At 61.7% G+C, this 25,220-nt stretch overlaps 2 protein-coding genes across 4 annotated transcripts; both read right to left on the reverse strand.

Moving 5' to 3' along the window:
* Positions 1 to 2,957: 2,957 nt before the first annotated feature.
* ORAI3 (ORAI calcium release-activated calcium modulator 3) lies at positions 2,958 to 8,964 on the reverse strand. The gene is made up of 2 exons (XM_001507428.4): positions 8,440 to 8,964; positions 2,958 to 5,124 (listed from the first exon to the last, which is right to left on the reverse strand). Exons 1-2 carry the CDS (start codon positions 8,668 to 8,670, stop codon positions 4,417 to 4,419), a joined length of 939 nt encoding a protein of 312 aa, XP_001507478.1. The 5' UTR covers positions 8,671 to 8,964; the 3' UTR covers positions 2,958 to 4,416.
* A 2,474-nt stretch (positions 8,965 to 11,438) lies between these two features.
* On the reverse strand, positions 11,439 to 24,576 carry FBXL19 (F-box and leucine rich repeat protein 19). 3 transcript variants are annotated; one of them, XM_029057681.2, is made up of 11 exons: positions 24,142 to 24,576; positions 22,531 to 22,731; positions 19,373 to 19,516; positions 18,606 to 18,692; positions 18,194 to 18,406; positions 17,495 to 17,527; positions 16,455 to 16,966; positions 13,104 to 13,267; positions 12,857 to 13,018; positions 12,037 to 12,255; positions 11,439 to 11,879 (listed from the first exon to the last, which is right to left on the reverse strand). In XM_029057681.2, exons 2-11 carry the CDS (start codon positions 22,705 to 22,707, stop codon positions 11,701 to 11,703), a joined length of 1,890 nt encoding a protein of 629 aa, XP_028913514.1. In that variant the 5' UTR covers positions 22,708 to 22,731; positions 24,142 to 24,576; the 3' UTR covers positions 11,439 to 11,700. The 3 variants fall into 3 exon arrangements, with proteins under 3 accessions (XP_028913514.1, XP_028913515.1, XP_028913516.1); XM_029057682.2 differs by lacking the exon at positions 24,142 to 24,576 and adding an exon at positions 23,203 to 23,376; XM_029057683.2 differs by lacking the exon at positions 17,495 to 17,527 and having other exon boundaries at positions 24,142 to 24,222.
* Between the last annotated feature and the right edge of the window lie 644 nt (positions 24,577 to 25,220).

Here is a 25,220-nt window from a genome sequence, read left to right on the forward strand (position 1 = left end):
AAAATGGGGATTAACTGTGAGTCTCACGTGGGACAACCTGATCACCCTGTATCTATCCCAGTGCTTAGAACAGTGCTCTGCACATAGTACGCGCTTAACAAATACCAACATTATTATTAAATCCATCTGGGGTATTTATTGAGCAATTACAACAGGCAGAGGACTGTACTAAGCGCTCGGGAGAGTCCGATGCAACAGAATTAGTCGATTGAAGCAGGAGATATTCACGGCCAGAGGAAGGCTTTTGGACTGGGTTCCTGGTCTCCGTCCCAAGCAGAATTGAGGGGTGGGGGGTGTGCGGGGGCGGTAGAACGAGCTCTGGTTTGGGGGTGGCTACTACACAGCTCTTCCGCATTACTGCTCAAAACGCTCCCTTAAAAGGGACGGCCAAGGATCGCAAGGGGGCAGCACTGACTCAATAACTGAATGGACCCAGAAGTTCCCAATCCCCCCCTTCCCCACGCTCCTCCCCAATTCCCACTTCCTCTTCATCCTCCCACCTTAGCTGGAGCTGGACCATAATAATAATAAAATGATGGCATTTGTTCAGCGCTTACTATGTGCCAAGCACTGTTCTAAGCGTTGGGGAGGGCTACAAGGTGATCAGGTTGTCCCACGTGGGGCTCACAGTCTTCATCCCCATTTTACAGATGAGGGAACTGAGGCTCAGAGAATGTTGGTATTTGTTAAGCGCTTACTACGTGCAGAGTACTGTTCTAAGCGCTGGGGTAGATGCGGGGCCATCAGGTTGTCCCACATGAGGCTCACAGTCTTCGTCCCCATTTACAGATGAGGGAACTGAGGCTCATAGAGGTGAAGTTACTTGCCCAAAGTCACACAGCTGACAAGTGGTGGAGCCAGGATTAGATCCCATGAACTGACTCCCAAGCCCGGGCTCGTTCCACTGAGCCACGCTGCTTTTAGAAGCAGCATCTGAACCCGGACCTGGGAGTCAGAAGGACCTGGGTTCTAATGGCAGGTCCACCACTTATATGCTGGGTGACCTTAGGCCAGTCACTTCACTTCTCTGAGCCACGGTTACCTCACCTGTAAAATGGCGGTGAAGACCATGAGCCCATGTGGGACGGGGACTCCGTCCAACCTGGTTATTTTGTATCTACCCTAAAGCTTAGTATGGTGCCTGGTACATAGTTAAGCACCTAACAAATGCGACTATTATAACTACTATTTTTATTATTATTATCTTCCTTGGAATTCCAGGAGCCTGGGGTTTCCTCTCCCCGTTGACCCCTCCCTCAGCCCCACAGCACTTAAGTCCATATCCCTAATTAATTTACTTCTATTAATGTCTTAGATGGTAAGCTCATTGTGGGTAGGGAACGAGTCTACCAACTTCTTGTACTTTCCCAAGCATTTAGTATCGTGCTCTGCACACAGTGAAAGCACTCAGTACATACCATTGATCTATTGAAGTGTCCCTTTTCCCCACCATCTTGTTGCAGAGGTGCCAACCTCACCTTTTGAGGGTGGGGAACGACAGAAGGGGCAGGGATTTTAGGAAGGGTCCGGGCTGGGAGGGAACTGGCTTCCAAAGAGCTAGAGGGCTGAGAGCCACCGTCTTGGGACTTTTCAGCCCCGACCGGACACTCGGGTCCGGTCAGAGACCTCAGACGAGCAAGTGGGAGAGTCCGGTTCAGACGGCCACGGACGCTCCCCCTCTCATTAACCCCACGGAGTGAGTGGGTACTCGTGCTCTGTCTCCTCTTTCTCCAAGTTAGACCAAGGCATTATTTTCTCACCCTGCATAAGACCCAGCTTCTCTGTCACCACTCTGACAAATCCCAGAAAAACCCATCTCCACGGGACTGAAGCTCAGAGGCCTCTCTTTCTCCGTCCCTCCCACCTCTTTCTGCTCTGAAATAACCCTGACATTTGAGTTTCCAGTTCACCCTGCTGACCATTCTCACTTCTCACTCCCTGGGAATCTGGCAGCCAATTCCTTTCTCCGGTAAACATTTCTCCTTCTCCCGGCTGGGCCCCACAAGTCCTTTCCCTTCCCGTAACCCAGCTTCCCGGCCCCCAGTCTCCCTGGCGGATCTTGCCCTCTCTCCAGGAGCCAGGTCTCCCCCTCTCAACACCCCTCTTCCCACACTCAACCCCTTCACTCTCGACTTGGGCTCCTCTAAGGCTAACCACTTCACCGTGCCTCCATCTCGTTAATGTCGCCGCCCATCCCTCGCCCACGTCCTGCCTCTGGCCTGGAATGCCCTCCCTCCTCAAATCCAACAGATGATTCCTTTCCCTGTGTCAAGGCCTTATTGAAGGCCCATCTCCTCCAAGAGGTCTTTCCTTTTCTCCCACTCCCTTCTGCATCACCCTGACTTGCTCCCTTTTTCCTCTCCCTCCCAGCCCCACAGCACTTACGTACCTGTTATTTATTCATTTCTAGTAATAATAATAATGATGGTATTGGTTAAGCACTTACTATGTGCCAAGCACTGTTCTAAGTAATGTCTGTCTCCCCCCGGCTAGATTGTAAGCTCTCTGTGGGCGGGAGATGTGTCTGTTATTGTACTAAACTCTCCCAAGCGCTTTGTACAGTCCTCTGCACACATTAAGCGCTCAATAAATACAATCGGATTGAATAAACCCCAACTTCGCATTACTAATAACAACAATTTGTGATATGTGTTAAATGCTTACTAGGTCCCAAGCGTCGTACTAAGCGCTGGGGTAAATACAAAATAATCAGATCAGACCCAGTCTAAGGAAGGGTATTTCATCCCCATTTTACAGATGAGGAAAAGGAGGCAGAGAGAGGGAAAGTGGTTTACCCGTGCTCTTTCCGCCAGGCCACGCTGCTTCCTCCTAGACCACCACTCCTTCCACCTACCTCCCTGACTGTCCCCCAAACACCCAAACATCCTGGTCCCAGTCCTTCCCCATCCCCAGGATCCATATAAGCTACTTTCACCCTTCTCTCACTGACAACAGAGTCTTTAGTTAAACAAGATTTATTTTACAAAAAAAAAAAAGGTGCATTGAAAACTGTGTCTGAGTTGCTCCCCAATCCTTGGGGATCTCACTGTGAGCGGCAAGGCCTCGGGGTGATTACAGTGACAGGGGAGAGACCCCTCCCCATGTGAGCCAATTGTTCCTTTCCTAGACCAGCTCCTCCCTGCCGTCGGTTGCCCACTCTGCCCTTCCCGTCACTCCCTTTCCTCCCAGGGCTTCGGCGAGAGGGTGACGTTGAGAGGGGATAAATAGGCAGTGGTTGGTGATGAAAAATTAGATTGGTTCTGATGTAACAGGGCCCTCAGTAAGACCTACGATAAACAGATTACCGTGGGGCGGCGGGGGAAGACTTCTCTTTTGGATAGGCTGGATCTACCGCGACGGGAACGTTACCGGACCGGACCCGGGACGTGGATTCCGACCGGCGGGGCTCGGCTCGGAGGGAGTCGGCCGAGCACTCCGGGGCCTACCAAGAGAGGGGTCCAGACAGCGGCCCTGAGGAACGGAAGTTGGGACCGACAGGCAAATATCCCCGTAGATCAAACCGGGCAGACATGCCTCTCGGAAACCAGGGGAGCCGAGTCCTGGACCGACCTCTCGGATCCAGGAGGGGGTGGAAGCTTGGAAACCCCCGGGAGGAAACCGCTAAAAATGAGGGGGCTAGACAATAGCAGAATACCCCCAACCACCCAGGCAACGGCGGAAGGCTCACCAGGATGGCACTTCGGTGGAGAGGAACTTTGGGATCGCAACCACCGTTAAGATGGGACCTACCAAAACGGGAGGGAGGAACAGAGGCATCCAGCTCAAAGGAGCAGGTACTAGTGCAGTCGGAGCTTAAGCTTTAACCAAACGGGAAGTGTGTGTCCGGGGTGGTGAGGGGGCGGTGGGGGCTGTGGGGGGGAGGCCTGAGGCCCGGCCTTGCAAACAATTACGGTGGTCCCAACAGAAGCAAGAGGGCGGGGATGAAAGAATTTCGCTTGAAAGAGACATCCCGCCAAGAGAGGTGCAAGGAAATGGGGCCCGAGTGACAGGAAGGCGGGGCAGGTCTTACAAAATTCAGGATCACGGGGGTTTCCTTCGAGGCCCAGCCCCGAGGAATCAATGCGGGGAGAACCTGGGGGGAGGCCTAGGGGCCTCGTCCCTAGGAGGCTAGGTATCTACCTGAGTGGGGTTTCCCGTGGCCGTGACTGGTCGGGGAAGGGGACGTGTCCGTGGCCGAGGAGCCTCCGCCCGGCTCTGGATTTCTCCTGAGGGGCAGTGGGGGCCGGGGCCAGCCCGTGGCTCTTCGTCCGGATCGGATCGGTCAGTGCTTCCGAGTTCCACCCTGGGGCCGTCGGGGTCGCGTCCGTCCGCGCGTCCCGCTTCCCCCTCCCCGCGCCGTGGCCGCGCGGACCTCCTCCCGAGGCCGCCCCCGAGCCTCGGCCCCCGCCAGGCCGGTCACACCGCCTGCAGCTCCCCCTGAAGCCGGCTCAGCTCTTCCAGCTCCTGCCGGTGCCGGTCTGTCTTGTGAGCCACCAGGGAACGGTAGAAGTGGAGGGCAAAGGCGACAAACACCAGGCCCACGGGTACCATGATGACGGTGGACGCCATAGCGGCGTGCCAGCCGGGGCCGTGGGGCGGGGGGGAGGGAGGGGCCCCGCCGCAGGGCTGGCGGGGGAGGCAGGCCACGGCGGACGTCACGGCGACCGGAGGGGCCACGGACGCGGAGGGCGGCGCCGAAGCCGAGGCCGCGGACGGGGAAGCCGCCAGACCCGGCCCCCGGGGCGAGGGAGCCGCGGTCCCGGGCGCCCGGGGAGCCAGGGGCGAGGGCATCACGGGCCCCCGGGTCCCGGTGGGTCCCCCGACGGGCACGAACTTGACCCAGCCGACCAGCACGACTTCGGCGAGGAAGAGGAAGGTGCCCAGGGCCGTGGAGAAGCCCCAGGCCAGCTCGACGTAGCGGTGGAGCCGCTGGTGGGGCGACTGGTGGACGGAGTTGAGGTTATGGATGTTGCTCACGGCCTCGATGTGGGGCAGCAGGCAGGTGGAGACCATGAGAGCGAAGAGGTGGACGGCCACCAGGACCGTGGTGCAGGCGCTGAAGGCCACCAGCAGCCCGGGCGGGTAGTCGTACGACGTCTCCAGCTGGACTTCCACCATGGCCACCTGAGAGAGGCGGGGGTGGGGAGGGGGGAGGAGGAGGGAGGGAAGGTGAGGGCCCCAGGCTCTCCCTACTGAATCCAGGGGTCCTGCCTCCCAGCCTCTGGTTCGCCCAGCACCCCCCGACTCCCCCATCCAGAAGCCGGGAATTTTGATGCCTCCCTCCCCCTTCCCATATTTCCCTGCTTCTGCTCCCCTGTCAAAACCCGCTTTGGAGGCACAGACTAGGGGTGGCGGGGGGAGACAAGGGACAGAAACCTGGTTGGGAAGGAACAACGTGGAGAAGTTTATTTTGGGAATTGGAATGGGGCCACTGGCAACAGGTGCTGCCCAAAGATAGGACTATGGGCCAGACCCGGAGTCAAACTGAGACCAGAGACTGACCCCCATCTCCCCGCCCCTCCTGGAAGCCAGGTATCCTGCTCCCCAGTTCAGGTTTCCCCTTCAGCATCCAGAGATCCCGACCTCCAGCCCCCCGAGAATCCAGCCGGATTGCCCGGCGGCTCAATTCCCCTTCCAAGGCCCCGTTCTCCTTCCAGAACCCAGGCATCCTGCGATCAGACTCTACCGGCTGGCTCAACTCCCTCCTCCTCCTGGCCCTCATTAAGCCGTCGTCCTGGCGACGCTCAAGAACAAACGCGGCAGGGGCAGGATTGTCTCCCCGGGAACGGAGGGGTGGGCGCCCCCCACCCCCCACCATCGCCTCCTTGCCCACAGATCCCTCCCCCCGAACTTTTCCTCAGCTTGTCACCCCAACCTACAAACTCCTTCCTTCGGACCCCCAACGCACCAACCCCTCCCCATCCATCTCGCCCAACTTCTCCCTGGGCAGCCCCCAACCAGGACCGCCTGCCTTTCTTCCTTCTTTCCTTGGGTCATCCCCCGGGGACCGGGCCACCTCCGCTTCTCAGGGTTCCTTTCCCTCCACCGTCCCGGGCCTCTCAACTCTCAGTCAGGAAGTTACTGGGCTGTCGCCACCATTACGGCATCCACTTCTCCCTCAGAGAAGATGAATCATGCCCTCTTCACCTTCCCCTTAGGTGAGGAGAGGCCTGCTCCCCTCCCAGATGGCTCCCTTTTTAGTCTATTTGATGTTATTAGGCACTTACTGTGTGCCAGGCACTGAACTGAGCGCTGAGGGGGAGACAAGCTAACCGGGTTGGACACAGTCCGTGTCCCACATGGGACTCACAGCCTTAACCCCCATCGTACAGGCGAGGTAACTGAGGCACAGAGAAGTGAGGCGACGCCCAAGGTCACACAGCAAATGAGTGGCGAAGCTGGACGCCCAGGCCTGCGCTCCAACCACTAGACCACGCCGCTGCTCACACAGTGAGAAGCTATTTTTCTCAAACAGTCACCCCTGGGACAAGTAATAGGAGTCCCCCAACCCAGCTCATCTTTCCAGGGAAGTGATGCCTACCAACCAGCCTCCCCCACGGCCAGGTACTATTCTGCTCGACTCCTCTCCTGGGAAGTTCTCCGATGTGTGACCTTGGGCAAGTCACTTCACTTCTCTGGGCCCGATACCGGATCTGTAAAACGGGGAATAAGACTGCAAGCCCCACGTGGGACATGGACCGGGTCCCACCTTGCATCTACCTCAGGACTTTATATAGCGCCTGGCACATAGTGAGCGCTTAACAAATGCCACAGAAAAAAGTTCTCCCCACCCCACGTACCATTATCACCTTCCTCTTCCTTTCCCACAACGGTGGTAGGACCCTCCCTGCCGCCGGGATCGTCGTCTCTTCCCGTCGGCAACGCCGCCTCTCTGGGCCGCCTCCGTGGTGTTTTCACCTGGGCTCAGCGTCCTCTCCCTCCATCCCCTCCATCCCACACACCCACATGCTCACTCACACTCTCTCTCTCTCTTCCCTCACAGGATTGGCCAGCCTTTTCCAGATCTCATCTTCACACCCTCCTCCTGTGTTGGATTATCACCCTCTGGCTGGATTTTGGCATCAACCTCCCTGCCCCACCCTGTTATCATCTCCTTGATCTGTTATCACTTTCCTGTTCTGCATTCTCCGAGGCTTTGAACTTCCTCAAATGATCTTCTTCCACCTATCACTTCCTGCTCTAGTTTACTGAGCCAGTTATTTTCTCTTTCCCACATTTCCTTCCTCCTCCCTACCATTTTTTTCCCATGGTATTTGTTAAGCTTTTACTATGTATCAAACACTGTTCTAAGCACTGGGGTAGATACAGGTGCCATAAGACAGACACAGTCCCTATCCCGCATGGGGCCTCACGATCTAAGTAGAAGGAAGAACAGGTATGAAAGCTCCATTTTACAGTTGAGAAAACTAAGGCATAGAGCAGCCAAGAGGTTTGTTTTGTCTTTAACGGTATTTGTTAAGTGCTTACTATGTACCGGGCACTGGGATAGATACAAGGTAATCGGGTTGGATACAGTCCCTGTCCCACATAGGCTCGCAGTCTTAATCTCCATTTTACAGATGAGGGAACCGCGGTACAGAGATGTGAAGTGATTTGGCCGACGTGACACAGCGGACAAGTGGCAGGGCTGGGATTAGAACTCAGGTCCTCTGCCTCTCAGGCGTGGGCTCTAGCCACTAGGCCACAGGTGCTTTGCATGCTTTAGCCAGGGAGTACCCCCTCCTCTGCCCCATCCCACCTTGAGCCATCCTGCTTGGAGATTTTCAAATTCTGGTTTAATACTGACGGTATTTGTTAACTGCTTACTATGGGCCAAGCATCAGTGGTATTTTATGAGCGCTTACCTATGTACAATTCTGTACGAGGCGCTCGGGAGAGTACAACACGACAAGAGTTGGCAGATACGTTCCCTTTGTTTTGCTTTTGTTTTACGGTACTTGTTAAGCGCTTACTATGTGTCAGACGCAGTCCATTAGGTCGGACACGGTCCCCGTTCCGCGCGAGGCTCACGGTCTTATGTGGGAAGGCGAACTGGTATCGAAACCCCATTTTACATTTGAGGAAACTTGAGGCGCAGAGAAGTGAAGTGACTTGCCCAAGGTCTCGCAACTGGCAATTGGCAGGGCTGGGATTAGAACCCAGGTCCTTTGACTCCAAGTAGGCCACGCCGTTCCCTGCCCCCCTGGGTTTTACAATCTAGAGGGACCACCTCCCTGGATCTTCGCCCTGCCAGGGGCTGGTCTTCCGCTAATTCCGTTACTTCCACAATCCCCCCGCCCCGCCGAAGCCCTCCAAACTGGCCTCCTCTGTTTCGCTCTGTTGTCTGCTCTCCTCCTGGTCTTCCCCTCGAGGTCTCCCCCTCTCCGTGACCCCCCAATCCTCCTCCTCAGACCCCCCGGGCCCAGGAGGACCACTCACCATGGCGAAGCCGGACAAGAGGGCGGATGTGCGGCTGGAGGCCTTGAGCTTGGCCCGGCTGAGGTAGAGTCGCCGCCAGTTGAGGGCCCGGAGGGAGTGTTGGCTAGCCCCCATAAGGTCCAGGTAGCCCCGATGCACGAAGTCTCGGTAGGTGGCCGAGCCTCCGGGGCTCTCCCCCGCCTCGGGGTTCAAGGGGGCCTGTTCCCCCGCATCGCCCTCCCCACCCTTCATCCCGGGTCCGGGAGGACTCGAGGGGGAAGAGGCCCAGACGAGGGACGGGGAGGCTGGGGTCAGGGGGTCACCGGGGAGATCGGCAGGCGTTGGGACAGGGCCCCTCCGATTCTCGTCGGACCGTGGGGGTCGGGGGGGCTGGATCCCGGAGCGGGGTGGGGGCGGGAGGAGTTACAGTGGCGAGCTGGAGGGAAGCACGAAGCCAAACTCCTTGGCCATCCAGGGGAGCTGGAAGGGATTTCCGAGCAGGTCTAGAACCAGGGGGAAGGGGGCTTCCGGAGGTCCGGGGGGCGGGGGCGGGGATGGAAGGGGGGGGGGTCTACCTGGGTTCTAGAGGGGAACCGCCCCTGGAGGCGTCTCTAACCGGCCCGGCCGGCGAGGGCCGCGGTGCAGCGCCCGGAGGAGCCGGGAGGGAGAGAGGGAGGAAGGGAAGGAGGGAAGGAGGGAGGGAAGGAAGGAAGGAAGGAGGGCTGGGCCGGGGCTGGGGTCGGGGTCAGGGGGTGGGGAGGACAAGGAGGGAAGAGGGAGGAGGAGGAGAGAGACACAGAGAGAGAAAGGGGGAGAGAAACAGGAAAAGGAGTTGGACAGAGGGAGGAGCCAGGCCAGACACGTGAGGGGAGGAGGGAGGGCCCGAGGACCGAGCATCCTGCCCGGGAACCCCGGCATCCCCGCCCCTCGGAGCCCCTCCAGAAAGAAGCCAGGCAGGGCCCTTCCCCAACGCGGCCGGGGTCCGCCCCAGCCCCCAGCCCCCAGCCCCAGCACGTGGTCGGAGCCCAAAGCCCCGGCCCCAAACCGGGGGTCCGGGCCACCGGGGGCCCAGGGAGGCCAGGCCCGGGCGGGCCGGCGCAGCCCACGGCCCCGGGGCCCCAGGCGGAGGGCCGGTGTCCAGCACAGGGGCCTGGAAATCCGCAGCCTCCTCCCACCCCTCGTCCCCCAACAAACCAGACAAGACACACGGACGGACAGCACGGCCCCCGGCTGGAAGATTTTGTGTTTTATAGCAAACCGTATTGTACAATCCCGAGCCCCAGGGGCCCCCGGCCCAGCCAGTGACCACGGTCGGCTCCGGCCCCTCCACACCTCTCCCCCTTTCCGGGGGGGGGGGGGGGAAAGGAAAAATCTTCGCTTTTGGTCCATCCCGCCCTCCCCTCCCCCCCGGCCCCCAGTGGATCTCTCTCCGTCCAGTTCTCCATGCTCTTCTCCGTCATCCCTGCCCCCGTCCACCGCCCGCTGCCCCCCCACCTAGCAACCTTTAGAGGCTCTTCCGCTCTCTCTCCCTGTCTTGGGGATTTTGGTCTATCTCTTCCCTCCCTCCTGGATTCCCGCTCCCCTTATTACCTGAGGTATGTGGTTTCCGCTCCCCCTCCCCCTAGCCGGTGTGGTCCGTGTCCCACCTGCGCGCCGCCCCCCCCCCCCCGCCGCCATGCCCACCCCCGCCTGCCCCCTGACCCTGAAGGGAGCCCAAAAGGTCGGGTCTTCGTCCACGATTCTTCCCCGCCATGGCCCAGGAGGGCAGGATTGGCGTTGGCACACGCCCGGAGCTCCTGCCCTGGTTGCAGCTCCGGGGGTGGGGTGGGGGCAAGGGGGGTGGGTGGGGGGGGGGAGGAGGTGAGGCCGTTTCCATAGTAATCAGGAACTAAGGTGCCCCCACCCCTCTCACCCAGGCAGTTCCCATGGTAACCCAGAGGGGCCTTTCCAGCAGGAGCACTAGTCATGGGAGTGTCCACTGGCTGCCATTTCCATGGCAACCAAGAGTGGCGGTTCCCTGGGCAATTGGGATGTAAGTTTCCATGACAATGGAGGAGGGGGCAAGGTCGGTCCGGGAAGACCCCTCGCCCCTTCCCCATCCCGACCCCGACCCCAGAGACGGGGAGGGAGCGGTCGGTTCAAACTGGGGGCCACCCAGTCTAGGCCCGGTTAAAACCGTGAGCACCCCAGTCCAAACTGGATGTCCCGACCTCACCCCTCTCCCCCCCCATCCCTCTCCCAAGGTCCCCCAAGTTCAAGTAACACTTCAGTACAGATGAATGTTCAAGTATTTTTCGGGGGGTCGGGGGAGGGGAAAGACCCTCAGAGCCCCCAGCCCAGGGTCCCCCACTCCCTGCCGGGCCCAGCTTCCCCATACAGCAGTAAGGCCCTTGCCTCCCCCTCCCCCCAATAGCTGCCATGAGAGTGACGGTTCGAGGGGTTGGGAGGGTGAGGGGGAGAGAGAAGGGATAGAAGTGTTGGGGTTGAGGGAGGATGGCCTGCCTACTGCTCCCCGTAATCTCGTTGCTGCCCCCCCCCGCCCCCCACACTCACTTCCCACCTCGCCACTCATTATCTGGCCCCTCTTCCCCCCCTTCCCCCCTCCCCCATCACCTCAGCTCTCCCTCTCCTCCTCCCTCTCCCCTTTAAGCTTCCCCTCTACCTGGCACCTGTTTCCCTTCACCTTCTCTGCTCCCGCTTCTCGACCCGCTACCCCCCCTTTCCCCTCCCAGATCCTCCAACGCCTGGCCCCCGTTCCCCCACCTTCTGATCCCGTCTGCCCCTCACCCCCTGTGGCTCCCCATCCCCCCCGCCCCCCCCCCCCCCCCCCGCTGCCTGCCCAGTCGGCCCCCGCTCCCAATTCTGTGCCCAGCGGTCTCCCCTTCCCCCTCCCCAAGACCCCGATCCCTCTGCCCCCTGCTGAACCCCCAGTGAGCTCCCCCCACCCCACCACCCCTCAGCTCTCTCAACCCCTTCAGTACCTCTGCCTCTCTCCCCCCAAGAGGACAGACTATGAATAAGACGGGAGGTGGGGAGGGAAACGGGAACCCCCGGGATATCAGTGCAAGGGGGGGCGGCGTGTGGAGGAGAAGAAGAAGGGGGGAGGGAGGGAAGAGCCTTGAGTCCCAAGGTGGAAAACAGTCACCAAAGCGGGATACCAAATGACAAGGTAGGGAGAGCCAGCCACCCGGGGGAGGGGGGGAGGGGGGTGTGGAGAAAAAGCCACAAGGCAGGAGTCCTGAGGTGGCTTCAAGTCCCGGGGGGAGGCAGGGGGCACCCCCACTAGCTGTCCTTGAGCAGCAGTTTCTCCTCAGGGCAGCGGAACGGGCCGGGGGGCCCAGCCGCCGCCAGCCGGGCGCAGGCCTCGGGCGAGAGCTGACGGCACGAGCGGAGATCCAGGCGGCGGAGGCGGGGGCAGCGGCGGAAGAGCGGGAGGCAGTGATCCGTGAGGCGGTGGCAACCTGCAGGGTGGGGACGGGGTGGGGTGTGGGGGGGGAGGAGAGAGGCGGCAGATGGGTACAACACCGGCACCTCGAGGACGCCGGCTGGCGAGGCGGCGGCCCACAACACGGGGTGGCGCGTGGCGTCGCTGGGGACGCGGCGGGGGGGGACCCTCACCTGCTAGGTTGAGGTGGACGAGGGTCTCGCGGAGCGGGGAAGTGGGGGCCGTGAGAAGGTGGACGCTGGGGTCTCCCACGTGGGCGCAGTGGCTGAGGTCCAGGGCGCTGAGCTGGGGGGCGTGACGTAATAGGAGGCGCAGGGAGGCGTCCGTCAGCTCCAGGCCGGCCAGCCGCAGCTCGGCCACCCCCTGCAGCCGGCCCCGGCTCTCCGTCTGACCTGGGGATCGTGAGAGAGGGTCAGCCCTCCGGCCAGGCTGGCCTCCGGGCCTCGCCTTCCTGGCCGGGGGCACCTCGGCCCCTCCTCCCCCCACCACCCAGGACCCCGGGACGAGCTTTGCCCTCACAGTAACGGTGATGACGGCAATGATAACTGTGGCATTTGTTAAACACTCCCTGTGTGTCAGGCATTATTCTAAGCGCCGGGGTAGATACGAGTTAAGGAAGTTGGGCGCAGTCCCCGTCCCACGTGGGGCTCGCGGTTTCAATCCCCACTTTCCAGATGAGGGAACCGAGGCCCAGAGAAGCGAAGTGACCCGCCCCAGGTCACACAGCAGACGCGCGGCGGAGCTGGCATCGGAACCCGGGACCTCCCGACTCCCGGGCCCGTGCCCCATCCGCTGCGCCACGCCGCTTCTCCGTCTCGAGACGGAGGGACGGCCGAGGCGCCGGGGAGACTCAAGGGGGGCCGACCGCGCCGGCGGTCCCGGCGAGCGCCGGCCGGGGACGGAGAGGCGCTCGGCTCGGCGGGGGAGGGCGGGGCGGGCGAAGGAGGACGGCGCAAGGATGGGGAGCGGGCGGGGGCTCGGCGGGGCGGGCACCTGGCTTGGTATCAGGCGGGGGCAGCAGCAGCTCCCGGAGCTGGGAGTCCTTGATATCCTCGATCCAGCGCAGGTCCAGGAGCCTCAGCGCGGGCAGCGGAGCCGAGCCCAGGGCCGACACGGAAAGCCAGGAGCAGCCCGACAGCACCAGCTCCTGCAGGCCTGGGGGGACGGGAGCACCGGCGGGCTCAGGCACACCCGCCGGGGAGCCGGGCCCTCCTCCCCCTCCTCTCCGCCCCGGCCGTACCCTGCAGCCGGTTGAGGAGCCACATGAGCTGTTTCTTGGAGACTCCGGTCCAGCTGAGATCCAGGGCCCGGGGTTGCCGCCTCACCACCCCGCTCAGCATAGGCGGGGTCAACGATTTTCGCCGGCTCAGGTCCATGCGGGGCCACAGACGCTTGTCATAGCACCTGCGGCCGCCGGGGGGAGACCGACACCTAAGCTCCGCCCTGGGTGACCAAGGGGTCCGGCCTGGTGGCCCAAGCCACTGGCCCGGTGGCCCGGTGGCCCGGGCCACTGGCCCAAGCCACTGGCCCAAGCCACTGGCCCACGCCAGGCCCCGCTGACCGGTCGGTCGGGCCTCCCCCCGCCGCCTCCCCTCCCTCCCTCCCGGAACCCGGCCCGGCCCCTCCGGCCGCCCCCGCGCCTCTCCCCGTCTCCGGGTGCCTCGTTGGGCGCTCTCCCTTCCGGCCCACCCTCCGCCCCGGCGGCTCCTCTTTATGACAATAATGTCCGTATCTGTGAAGCGCGTACTATGCGCCCAGCGCCGTTCTAAGCGCTGGGGGAGATACGGGGTCATCGGGCGGTCCCACGGGAGGCTCCCACTTAATCCCCGTTTTCCAGATGAGGGAACCGGGGCCCGCAGAAGTTAAGTTGCCCACAGTCGCACAGCTGACAATAATAATAATAATGTCGGTATTTGTTAAGCGCTTACTATGTGCAGAGCACTGTGCTGAGCGCTGGGGTGGGTACTGATTAATCAGGTTGTCCCACGTGAGGCTCACGGTCTTAACCCCCACTTTCCAGATGAGGCAACTGAGGCCCAGAGAAGTTAAATGACTTGCCCACAGTCACCCAGCTGACAAGTGGCAGAGCTGGGATTCGAACCCATGACCTCTGACTCCCAAGCCCGGGCTCTTTCCACTGAGCCACGCCGCTCCTCTTTGCCCCCGCGGGGCCGCGTTCGGGGAGGAACCAAGCCACGGGCTGGCGGAATGGGGGGAGGCGGCCGGCCCCGAGGAGGAGCACGGCAGAAACCGGGCAGGGAGGGGCCGGGCAGGGAGGGGAAAGGAAGTCAGTTGGAAGCAACAACGAGGGGGCCCGTCCGACCCCGAGTCGCCCGGGGCTCCCCCCGGCTCGGAGGAGGAGGAGGAGGAAGCCATAATAATTATAATAACAATGGCATTTGTTAAGCTCTAGGTACCAAACACTGTTCTAAGCGCTGGGACGGACGCAAGGTCACTGAGTTGTCCCACGTGGGGCACGCAGTCTTTATCCCCATTTTACAGATGAGGCCCAGAGAGGTTAAGTGGCTTGCCCAAGGTCACACAGCAGCCAAGTGGGAGAGCCGGGATGAGAACCCAGGTCTTCTGACTCCCGAGCCCGTGCTCTTGCCACTCAGCCACACGCATAACCGAAGGGGGAGTCGGGACCGGGGCAGGGAGGGCCTCTGGGGCGTCAAACACAACCACGAACCCAACAGCGCACACTTCTCTGAGTTCTAGCTGGCCCCGGGGGGAGGAAGGGGTTCATGAAAGTCACCAGAGCCGGCTCCGGGGAACGAGCCCGGCCCGCTGCTTAAAACCCTTCATAACAATAATAATGATGGTATTTGTTAAGCGCTTACTATGTGCCGAGCACCATTCTAAGCGCTGGGGGAGATACCAGGTTATCAGGTTGTCCCACGTGGGGCTCACAGTCTTCATCCCCATTTTACAGATGAGGCAACCAAGGCGCAGCGCAGTTAAATGACTTGCCCAAAGTCACACAGCCGACAAGGGGCAGAGCCGGGATTAGAACCCGCGACCTCTGACTCCCCAAGCCCCGTGCTCTTTCCACTAAGCCACGCTGCTTCATGACTCCTGGCCCCGGGGAGCTCCGGCCAGACTTAGAAGGGGAGCCCTTCCAGTGGGGAATCCCGGCGGGCCGGAGGTGTGGCGGGCGGGGAACGAAGGCGTGGAACGCCAGCAGCAGCTGCTACAGTGCTAAGCGCTTAGAATAGCGCTCTGCACCGGCCGGGCAATCGAATTTGTTGAGCGTTTCCGCGTGCAGAGCACCGTACTGAGCTCTTGGGAGAGTACGGTAACAGACACGTTCCCTGCCCACAACAGGGAAGCGTACAGTTGCGTCAAAAAAATACGACTGACAGCTGGGAGAGACCCGGCTCTGGGGAAGTCCAAGGCAAGAGTCGAGTCGCACCCCACGAGAGGTGGCTGGCTCGAAGGAGGGGACAGAGGCCGTGGCCAGGGTGGACAACCGACATGGCTGGCTCTGAGCTCCAACCACATGACAGTCGGGGATAGCAGGATCCCGGGAAGAAGCCCCCCTTCCCTTCTTCTCCCACTCCCCTCCGGCACCCCGCACCAGAGCTGGCCCCGACTAGTGGCTCATCTGCAGTGCAAGGGTGGATAAGATTAATAACTGTGGTATTTGTTAAGCGCTTACTAATGTACTAAGCGCTGGGGTGGACACAAGCAAGTTCCTGTCCCGCATGGGGCTCCCAGCCTTAATCCCCGTTTTACAGATGCAGGAACTGAGGCACAGAGAAGTGATGTGACTTGCCCAAGGCCACAGAACAGACAAGTGGCGAAGCCGGGATTAGAACGCGTGACCTTCCGACTCCCAGGCTCTATCCAATACGCCAGTGAAAACGGCCCGTCGACGGTGGCTCTGGGAAGGAAGGGCGGCCGGGTGAATCCGGCCAGGCAGCCGGCTACCCGAGGACCGGCAGTTGCCCCCAAGGCCGGCTGAGCAGACCGTAGAGCCGGGGCCGCTGACCAGAGCCTGGGAGCTGCTGTGGACCCTCGGCCGCGAGCGACCGCCCTGAGGCGGAGGCCTAAAATGACCAGGGACTGATGCTGCTGCTTCGGTTAGGGGACACGACGGTCCAACAGAACATCCGACCTTCTGCGTCGCCCTCGGCCTTGGATTCGCTCCCTTGTCCCACCTCTTTCTCAGCCCCACAGCACGTCCGTCCATATCCGTCATTTACTTCCATTACCGTCTGTCTCCCCCTCTAGACCGTAAGCTCGTTGTGAGCAGGGACGTGTCTACCAACTCTCTTCTGCTGTACTCTCCCAAGCGCTTAGTACAGTGCTCCGCAACACGGTAGGCGCTCAATAAATACCACTGATTGACCGATAACACCGCCCGGGGGAGGCCCTGGCCTGCTGCCGCTCCGAACATCACCGCCTCGGTCCAGGAGGGGCTGGTTGCAGGCGGCTCTCGGGGAGGACGGGTTGGGGGGTACCGGAGGGGACTCCGAACGGGCCCGCGTACAAGTCGGGTCCGCCGGCGGCGGAGCAGAGTCCGGGAACGAGTCCGGAAGGACCGCCCGCCCACCCCGCCGGGTCGCCCCCGGCTCCCGGGACTACTCACCAGCGGCTCCAGGTCCGGCAGACCCGCATGCAGACGCACAGCTCCCGGGGACCCAGGTGCTGGAAGATCCGGAGCCACGCCGCCCGGGGCAGAGGGTGGTCGGGCCCCGCAACCAGGGGCAGCGTGTCGGGCTCGGGGCTGCGGGGCGGGGGCCTCACCACGTGGCGCTCCAGCTGCGGGGGCCGCGGGGGCGGGGCCGGCCCCAAGGGCCAGCTCAGCAAGGGTCCTCCCCCCCCGGGCCGCCAGGCCCGCCGCCCGCCTCGGTTCTCCTTTTCTCCCGAGTTGCCCCGGGGGGGCCGCCGTCCGTTCCGGGCCTCGCCGGGGGCCTCGTCCTCGCTCAGTGACGTGGCGGACGAGTCCGAGTCCGAGTCCGAGTCCGAGGAGGACGACGAGGTGTCCGGCACCCGCTCCAGGAGCTGACACATGCGCTTGAAGCGCTCCAGCTTCTCCCGCTGAGGCGATGGTGTCGGGACCGCCGGGCCCTCGGGGGACGCTGAAGGGGGCTTCTGCTTCTGTCGGGGAAGGGAGAAGGCGGGAGGGGGCAGGGGACCAGAGGAAAGGGAGGTCAGGAGGCCTGGCTCACCCGTCCCAGGAGGGCTGGCCCAGAAAGAGAAGGGAAACCTGCCTGTCCCTAGGGATCGGGCTGGGGGAAGCGGGGCCGTAGGGAAAGAGGGACCTACGCCCTGCCTCCTAACGCTTTTTCCCCCCTAACCTCTCCCCGACGGTCTTTTACTCTGGAGGAGAGACAAGGAGCGACACGGTCGGGGGTCTCCCGGCTTCCTTGACCTCTACCAGTCACCCCCACCCAGAGGCTTTTTGGCTTCCATTTGGCCACGACAGCTGGGGAAGAGGACGGTCGGTGGAGCAGGGAGAAGGGAGGAGGCGACGAGGAGCCTGGATGTCCCTTCGGCTTTCATTTCTCCTCCTCGCCCTCTAAATGGGGGCAGACTAGAGGGGGGAAAGGCCGGGATCTGAGCCCAAGGACCCTCGTAGCACACGGAGATGCTCTCTCCTAAGGACTAAGGTCAGGCTCCACTCACTTTCTTTAGGTGCTTCTCTCGTCCTCCTTTCACCTGCCGGGGTAGGTGGGTTGGGAAAGGGTCGAGGAGTAAAGAAATCCAATTAGACTCTCCGCTCCTACAGAATCAAGCTCTTTTACCCATCACTCCCCACCGAGTCACTCCCCCGCCCTCCACATCAACTAGACCAAGAATCCTGGAATCCCCCAGTCAATCAGTGGCATTTATCGAGCACCCCCTGAGTACAGAGCACTGTGCTACGTGCTTGGGAGACTGCAATGCCAAAGGGTCGGTAGACCCGATCCCTGCCCTCAAGGAGCTTACAGGCTAGAGGGTCCTGCTCCATGCTCCAGCCGGATAATTCCTTCCCGAGAAAATGCTCTCTCTCCTCTTGCTCCCCACACTCTCTCTACCCTCCAGGCCTTCCCTCTCACCTCAGGAAGAAATGGAGTCTGCTCTCTCACTCCCTTCTCTCCCGACCCCGTGCTTTTCTCCAGATGTCAACCACCAGCCCTCGACGATAACTCCGGGACTCCCGCCCCATGACCCACGCTTTCCCTCCGCGATGCTCCAAGTCCAAAACGGCAGCTCCCAGACGTTCCCTCGGAAGCCCACACGAGACCTCACGCTCTCTCTTCCCTTCCACCCCTCCGGTACCGCATCCCCCAGAATCCCACTCTCCAGCGGAGAGGTTGGCGCGCAGGCGTCCTCGCCCCTCACCTTCTTCCTAGGGGTGGGGGGCTCACTCCCGGCCTCTCGCTCCTTCCGCTTGTGGGGTCCGGGTCCATCCTCCGGGGGGGCCCCCGGAGGGGGCGGGGCTTTGCGGCGGGGGAGGGGAAGGGGCGGCTCCTCCGTCAGCTTCCATCCGCCTCCCAGACCCGGCCCCTCTTCTCCGTTGTCGGCCCTTCGTCGGCCGGGCCCCTCCCCCGAGTCCTAGAGGGGAGAGGGACAGGAGGGGCGATCAGCGAGGCGCCTCGCTCCAGTGACTTCGGGCGGCCCCCGCAGCCCGGCTCTCCTGGCCGAGCCCAAGAGGTTCCGGACCGCGGTTCCGTTGTGGCGACGAGGAGGCCGGGCCGGGCACATCTCGCTCCCCTCCCTCTCCCCTTCCGCCTCATCCAGATCTCCTTACTACCTTGCTGGTCCGGCCTTCACGAGTACAGCGAGGACATTCCCAGCAGTTGGGGATCTCCGTGTTAATGACACCCTCAGCTTTCCCCATCTGCAAGGAGAGAGAGAGAGAGAGATGAATGGATGGATGTGAACCCAAGAGAGTCTGCCCTTGAATAATCAGAATAATTGTGTTTGAGTTTAAAGTGCTTGTGAGGGCTGAGCACTGTACTAAGCAAGGACTGTGTCTGATATACTGTGCTCTTCATTCACTGATTAACTTCATTCAATGTGTCCCAAACACATACTGCTTACCGTGTCCCAAACACTGTACTAAGCTCTTGGAAGAGTACATTACTACAACAAACAGACGCATTCCCTACCCACAACCAGTTCGCAGTCCCAAGTGCTTAGTACAGTGCTATGCACACAGTAAGCGCTCGATAAATACGACTGACTGCCAAGCCCTGGCAGTAGATACGAGACCATCAGGTCGGCCATGGTCCCTGTCCCGCATGGGGTTTACATTCCAAGGGAGAGGGACAACAGGTATCAAATCCCCATTTCACAGATGAGGAAACCGGGGCTTGGAGAAGTGAAGCGTCTTGCCCAAGGTCGCGCAACGGGCAAGTGGCAGCGCCGGGATTAGGACCCAAACTCCCCGACTCCCAGGCCCCGGGATCTTCCCACCCGGCCACCCTAGCCTCCCCATACTCCCGACCCAAACCCGGTTACATTTTCCCCTCTCCGGCCCCCGAGACACGGTCCTCGGCGACCCCCGGAGGCCCTCACCTTGAGGCAGCCTGGGTGGACGATCTCATTGCAGATTGTGCACTCCATGAGGCTCAGCGTGAATTTCTCCTCCTCTCCCTCCACCGTGTCCTCCTTCCCCGCCTCCCCACACAGCAGGCACACGGCTGTATGGGGTAACACCGGCTGCGGGTGGCGGGGGGACGACAAAGAGGGGCATCAGGGCCACGGCCGGTTTTGGTCGGGGTGGGGGGCGGGTCTGGGCCCAACCGGGGGGAGGACATTTGGGGAGCCACTCCTCGAGCCCGGCTGGCTGAGGGCTGAGGAGAGACAGAGGCCGAAGAGTGCCTTCGGTTAGAGGAGCTGCTTCTTGGGAGGGGAGGCAGGCAACAGCTGAGGAGGACGGTGGGACCCGGATGGCTCTGGGGTGGGGGCAATAGTAGCCAGTAAAGCCCAGCTGATCCCGGGAGGGAAGACCCCAGGGTCACTGGGGGAGGCCTTTGGGCTGGCAGAGCTCCTGGTGGCCGGGTCTGGGAGAAGAAGCGTGAGATATGAGACGAACGCTGGACTTCAGCTGACTCTGGAGACAGAGGCAGCGAAGCAGCTTGTGATTACAACCAATTTTCTCGGGGGAGGAAAGAGCTAAGTGGGGGGAAGAAAGATGCCATGGGGGGGGGGGGCGGGAGTTGGGGAAGGGAGGAAAAAGGCAACGAGGGGGAGAAGGCGATGTCTACAACTGGGAATTTTCACGGAAGCTGGAGAATTTCAGGGAAAGCGAGAGAGCCAACAGAAGATGGCTGAACAGGGACCCCAAAATTCACTGGCTCTGGAACGCCCCGGCTTTAGAGATTCTGGGGGGCAACAGATTCCAAATAATCTACGGATGGCTTCCCGGTCACGGCCCCTTCACGGGGGCGCTAGGAACAGTGTGCGGAGCACAAAAATGTTGCCTCTGTTTATCGCTTAGAACGCTAGACTCTCTTAGGACCCGCTGAAGGCCAAGAGCCAGAAACTGGGTCTGAAAGGAGGCCCCGTCCCTAACGGAGCACTCCACCCTTCACCCTCCCCCGAAGCTGACACCAGGGAGAAGTGCAGGAAAATGGCAAAAAAATGCTGTTGGTTCTCAGGGTTTCTTTGGAGCGGGGGAGCTCTATTGAACAGTGTTTGACACACAGTAAGCGCTTAACAAATACCGTTTTTAAAAAAAAAGAAACAGAAGAATTCCCAGCAACTCAGTCCTGAGTTGCGACTGGTTCTAGGGAAGAGTGTCACCGACAGTGACCATCCCGGGTCCTGTCTGGGCCAGGTCCGGCCTTCAGTTCCCAACACCTACGAAGCTCCACGAGGACCAGATTGGGTAGCCCCTGAGCCCCCAGAGCCAGGGAGGGCCAGCCCAAAGCCCAAGCCCGCCTGGTGGGATCGGAGCTGAATCTGGCCATTTCCCCGCAATCCCGCTTTTTGGGATGCCGCTGAACGGACAGTGAATTGGCTAATGATAATAACAACACATTATGGTGCTTGTTAAGCGCTTTCTATATGCCAAGCGCTGGGGAAGATAAAAGTTAATCAGGTTGGACTCAGTCCCCGTCCTACCCGGGGCTCACGGTCTTAAGACAGCAGAAGGGCAGCACGGTACCAGCTTGGAAGCGGGTTGTGGGCCACTTTCGGTTGCGTGGTGTTGTGGTACTGGCCGCCGACCGGGTTGGGCCGAGCCAGACCCCTACGGGCCCAGGACCAGGCCAAGCTTGGGTCCTCCTCGACATCCAGTCTGGGCCGAGCATTCCCAAGGCCAGAAACCCCAGGGGCTGGGAGATGCCGGGCCCCCAAATCTGGCCAGGCTCAGCTGCCCCTGGCGCCCGCCTCCGTGCCCCCTCCTGGTTTGGGGCCGAGGGGTCTGCCAGACCTAATAATAATAATTATCACGGCATTTGTTAAGCGCTGACTACGTGCCGGACACACTGGACGAATCGCTGGGGTGGATACGAGCAAATCGGGATGGACCCAGTCCCTGTCCCATGTGGGGCTCCAAGCCCCATTTTACAGAGGAGGTAACTGAGGCCCAGAGAAGTAAAGTGACTTGCCCGAGGTCACACAGCAGACCAGTGGCAAAGCCCGGCTTAGAACCCATGGACTTGTGACTCTCAGGCCCATGCTCTATCCACTAAGTCACGCTGCTTCTCTTTTGGGAGGTCCCAGTGCCTCCAGAGGGGAACCACCGGGCCCGTGTGAACTCTATAGCCACGAGTAGACAGCGCTCCTGGAAGAGGGTCTCACTTCCTTTCTTGTCCTTTCCAGCTCCAGGGGCAGCTGGTAGCCCCCAGCTTGGACTAGAGGAGGTTGAGTTGGGAAAGCCGGCCCGTATGAAGCTCTGAGGGAAAGGTCTCGTAAGCCCGCAGGAGCAGGGCAGGGCCCCGGCAACTGACCCCGCAGCGAGCCGCACCATCCGCAACCAAACACCCCACGGCGGCTGGCCCTGGTGCGGGGGAGGCGACCATCTCCAGCAGCTAGCTAGTCCTGGAATGGGCCTTCCCAACTGATAATAACAATAATAATAATAATAAACTGAGGTATTTGTTAAGCATTTACTACGTGCCAGGGACTGAACTAAACACTGGGGTAGAAATAAGCAAATCGGGTTGGACACTGTCCCCGTCCCACATGGGGCTCTCGGTCTTACTCCCCGGATGAGGGAACAGGCCCAGAAAAGCCAAGTGACTTGTCCAGGGACACAAGGCAGACAAGTGGCAGAGCCGGGATAAGAACCGAAGTCCTTCTGACTCTCAGGCCTGGGCTCTAGCCTCTAGGCCACGCCACGAAAAAGGCCCCGATTTGCACGGGGGTGGGGACGGGGGCAACGGTGACTGAGGTTTGCCCCGGGATGGGAAGAGAAGCAAATGACACCTGGGCCAAGTGACCCCTCTCTGGTATCAGGAGTAGACCCCACCGGCCAACCGGACCACCCACCCCGAAAAGAGCCGGTTCTGGGAGGCCGGGGGCGGCAACCAGATAGAGCAAGGACAGCGCGGTTAGCTCCGGGACAGAGAGGGGAGCGACACCGAACGGAGCCGACGGCAGCTGACCCGGCCGGTTAGAAGCCCTCCCCGCCGCGGCCCCCCGAGGACCGTCTCCCCGGCAGCGCCGGGCGTCCGGGAGAATCGGCCGGGGCCCGGGGAGGGGAGGGCCGACAGAGATCCACTCACAGCAGTGCACTGGCGGAGCAGACACGACTGCTTCATGCGCCCGGGGCCCCCGAACTTCTTCATGTCACGGCAAAAGTGGCAGTCCCCGCACTCAGTGCGCACACACGCCCGGCAGCGCCGGCAGCGGGTTCGGCGTCGGCGCGCTCCGGCCCCCGGTCCCCGGCCGCTCGACGACATTGGGGGCGTCAGCAACGCCGAGGGCTGCGAGGGAAAGACGACGAACCGATCAGGGGGGCGGCCAACTGCCCCGGAGACCCCCGGCCGGCCGGCCCAGCTCCCCTCCTCGGAGCCTCAAAACTCCCCGGCCTCGCCCCGACACCCCGCTCTTTCCGCCCCGTCCCCGACGCCGCCGGAGACAGCCCGGGGCCCCGTCCCGGTCCCCCCGTGCCGATGCCCCTTCTCTCGGAGGGTGAGAGCGGCACCGGGAGATGCCCCCCAACCCCAGCCGCCGCCCCCTCCTCCTCACAGATCTGCTATTTTCCGGCGTTCCCAGATTCGGCTCCTTGGTGCGCTCCTTCCCCTCCCAGGCTGCCCCTTCTCTCCAAGAACTCCATCTCTCCGCTCCAGATAAGGCCGGGGCAGCGCCATGAAAGTTACCTCTGACCTTTCGGGTTGATTCCCCCTGGATCTCCAAATGAGGGGCACTCCCCAACCCGCGACGCCCATATTTACCTCCAAGGTCCTTCCAATCCTAGTTGGCGATCGCCCGCTTTTTCTCCCACCGGGTTCCACACCTAGGGTTCCGCCCCTACCGACTCGACATCTCTTCCCACGATCCGATTCTCAGGAATTCCCCCAAAACCCAAGCCCTCCGAGAGATCCTCGGGCTTCTGTCAGGCCTAGATCTTCACACCAGAATTTTCCCCATGAGCCGCTGGGATGCCCGGCCCCTAGATTTAACCCCTCCTCCTTTCCCCCCCCACCCCGCCCCCCCGAGCATTCGTTCTATACTTCCACCTTCCCTATCGTGTCGAGATGGTTCGGAGAAGTAAAAGGGGTCATAAGACCCTGGCGATTCTCTGAATTCCCCTCGGCTCAGAAACACCCAAGATTTCTCTCCGAGACTTCGGTTTTCTCCCCCGGGTTCTCTCAATCACCGACCACCCCAAGATTTCCAGATCTTCTTTCCTCCAGATCAATCTTCCACCCCGCCAACTGTCTAAGGATCCCCTTCCCTTAACCGCTAGATTCTTCAAGATCCCTAAAACAATTTCCTCAGGACCAGAGACTTCTCCCCCGACCCGGACCCGGCGAACCCACCGGGTCCAGGAACCCCCTTCCCCAGGCTTCCGCGACGCCGTGGATCCCTCGGGATCGCCTCACCTCCTTCCTTACGGAGGGGCTCGGGATGAGTTGAGAGGCAAAGGCCCAAGAGAGAATTAGGTCGTGGGGTAACAGTGAGGAATTTGGAGTGTGGCAGGATTCTACTGGGTCTCCGAGTGGCCTAGGAGGACCATCTATCTCCGAGGCCCGGGCGTGCGGTGGGTCTCCCTGGCAGGGACCCCCGAGGAGGTGAGGGGGTCCTGGGGGTGGGAGGAAGACCCCGAATGGGGGAAGGAGGGGGATCCGGGGTCGGGGGAGAGGAGGAGAAGATGGGATCCAAGGACCCACCTCATATGTGTCCCAGGAGCCATCTCTCCCTTCTTGGCAGCTCCCGGTGGGTCGTCGGCCATCGGCGGGGGCGGCGGGGGGCGGAGGGCGCGGGGTGCTCAGAATGCTGGGGTCCACGGCCCCCGGAGATCCCACGGCCCCTCCTTCTCGGGGAGGCCGAGGCGGTGGACGGAGATGGGTGAGGGGGCTCCTCCCTCGGGCCACTGGTGCCACCGAACCCCCCTGGGACAGAGGACCCTCCCCTCCGGATCGGATGCTGGTTTTCCAGGAGGGTCCTTGCTTTGGGGAGGCTCGGCCCCCCCCCCTTCCCCGCCCCCAAGTCAATGGGTTCAAGTCTTTGGGTTCCTTGGCTATGGAGAGGCCAAGACCTGACGCCCCCCACCCCCCTCGATCTGGGGGGTCCCAACTCTCCCTGTCCCCCCCTCCCCCCCCCCTTAAGTTGCCCCTCTCCCTCAAGTTGTCCCAGCCCCTTTAACTTGCACCTCGCCCCACCCTAAGTCGGCCCCCTCCTCCCGGCCCGGGGGGGGGGGGGCTCCAGGCCCACCCCCCCTCCCCGGTTTCCGGGGTTCGGGTCCCGCCCCCCCCCACCTACTCCTGGGGAGGGGAGGGAGGGGGGGGGGGTCCGGACAACCTTCCCCCCTCCCCCCCAACCCCCACCCCCCTCTGGCGGCCCCCCCTCCCTCGCGTGGAAGGGGAGGGGGGAAAAGAGGAGGGGGGGGTGTTAAGCTCCTCTGGCCCCGCCCCCCCCGCCCCGCGCGCGGCCCCCCCCTCCCCCGCGAGCGCCCCTGAGAAACGAATTTAAATAAATTTGAATAAAACCCCCCCGGGAAGGGGAGGGAGGGGGGAGGGGGGGGAGGGGGCGGTTGGGGTGTCTCAGCCCCCCCGGCCCCCCGGCCCCGCGTTGCTCCGGCCCCGGGCCCCGGCCGCCTCTCTCATCCCTCCTCAGCTCCTTCCTCCTTCCTCCTCTCCACCCCCTCCCTCCCTCCCTCCTTCCCTCCTCCTCCTTCCCTCCCTCCCCTCCCCTCTCCTCTCCTCTCCTCTCCTCTCTCCTTCTCCCAGGGCAACCCGCCCCCCCCCCC

This window comes from Ornithorhynchus anatinus, chromosome 2, assembly GCF_004115215.2.
Source record: "Ornithorhynchus anatinus isolate Pmale09 chromosome 2, mOrnAna1.pri.v4, whole genome shotgun sequence".
NCBI lineage: Eukaryota > Metazoa > Chordata > Mammalia > Monotremata > Ornithorhynchidae > Ornithorhynchus > Ornithorhynchus anatinus.

What these genes read in the sequence shown, in the direction of transcription:
- ORAI3 (XM_001507428.4), bottom strand. Translation starts at nt 8,670, where the DNA reads ATGAAGGGTGGGGAGGGCGATGCGGGGGAACAGGCCCCCTTGAACCCC. An exon ending in TCTTGTCCGGCTTCGCCATG is followed by an intron (nt 5,125 to 8,439) that starts GTGAGTGGTCCT and finishes CGCCTCTCTCAG; the next exon opens with GTGGCCATGGTGGAAGTCCA.
- FBXL19 (XM_029057681.2), bottom strand. Translation starts at nt 22,707, where the DNA reads ATGTCGTCGAGCGGCCGGGGACCGGGGGCCGGAGCGCGCCGACGCCGA. An exon ending in TCCACCCAGGCTGCCTCAAG is followed by an intron (nt 18,693 to 19,372) that starts GTGAGGGCCTCC and finishes CTCTCCTTGCAG; the next exon opens with ATGGGGAAAGCTGAGGGTGT. An exon ending in CGTCCACCTCAACCTAGCAG is followed by an intron (nt 11,880 to 12,036) that starts GTGAGGGTCCCC and finishes CCCACCCTGCAG; the next exon opens with GTTGCCACCGCCTCACGGAT.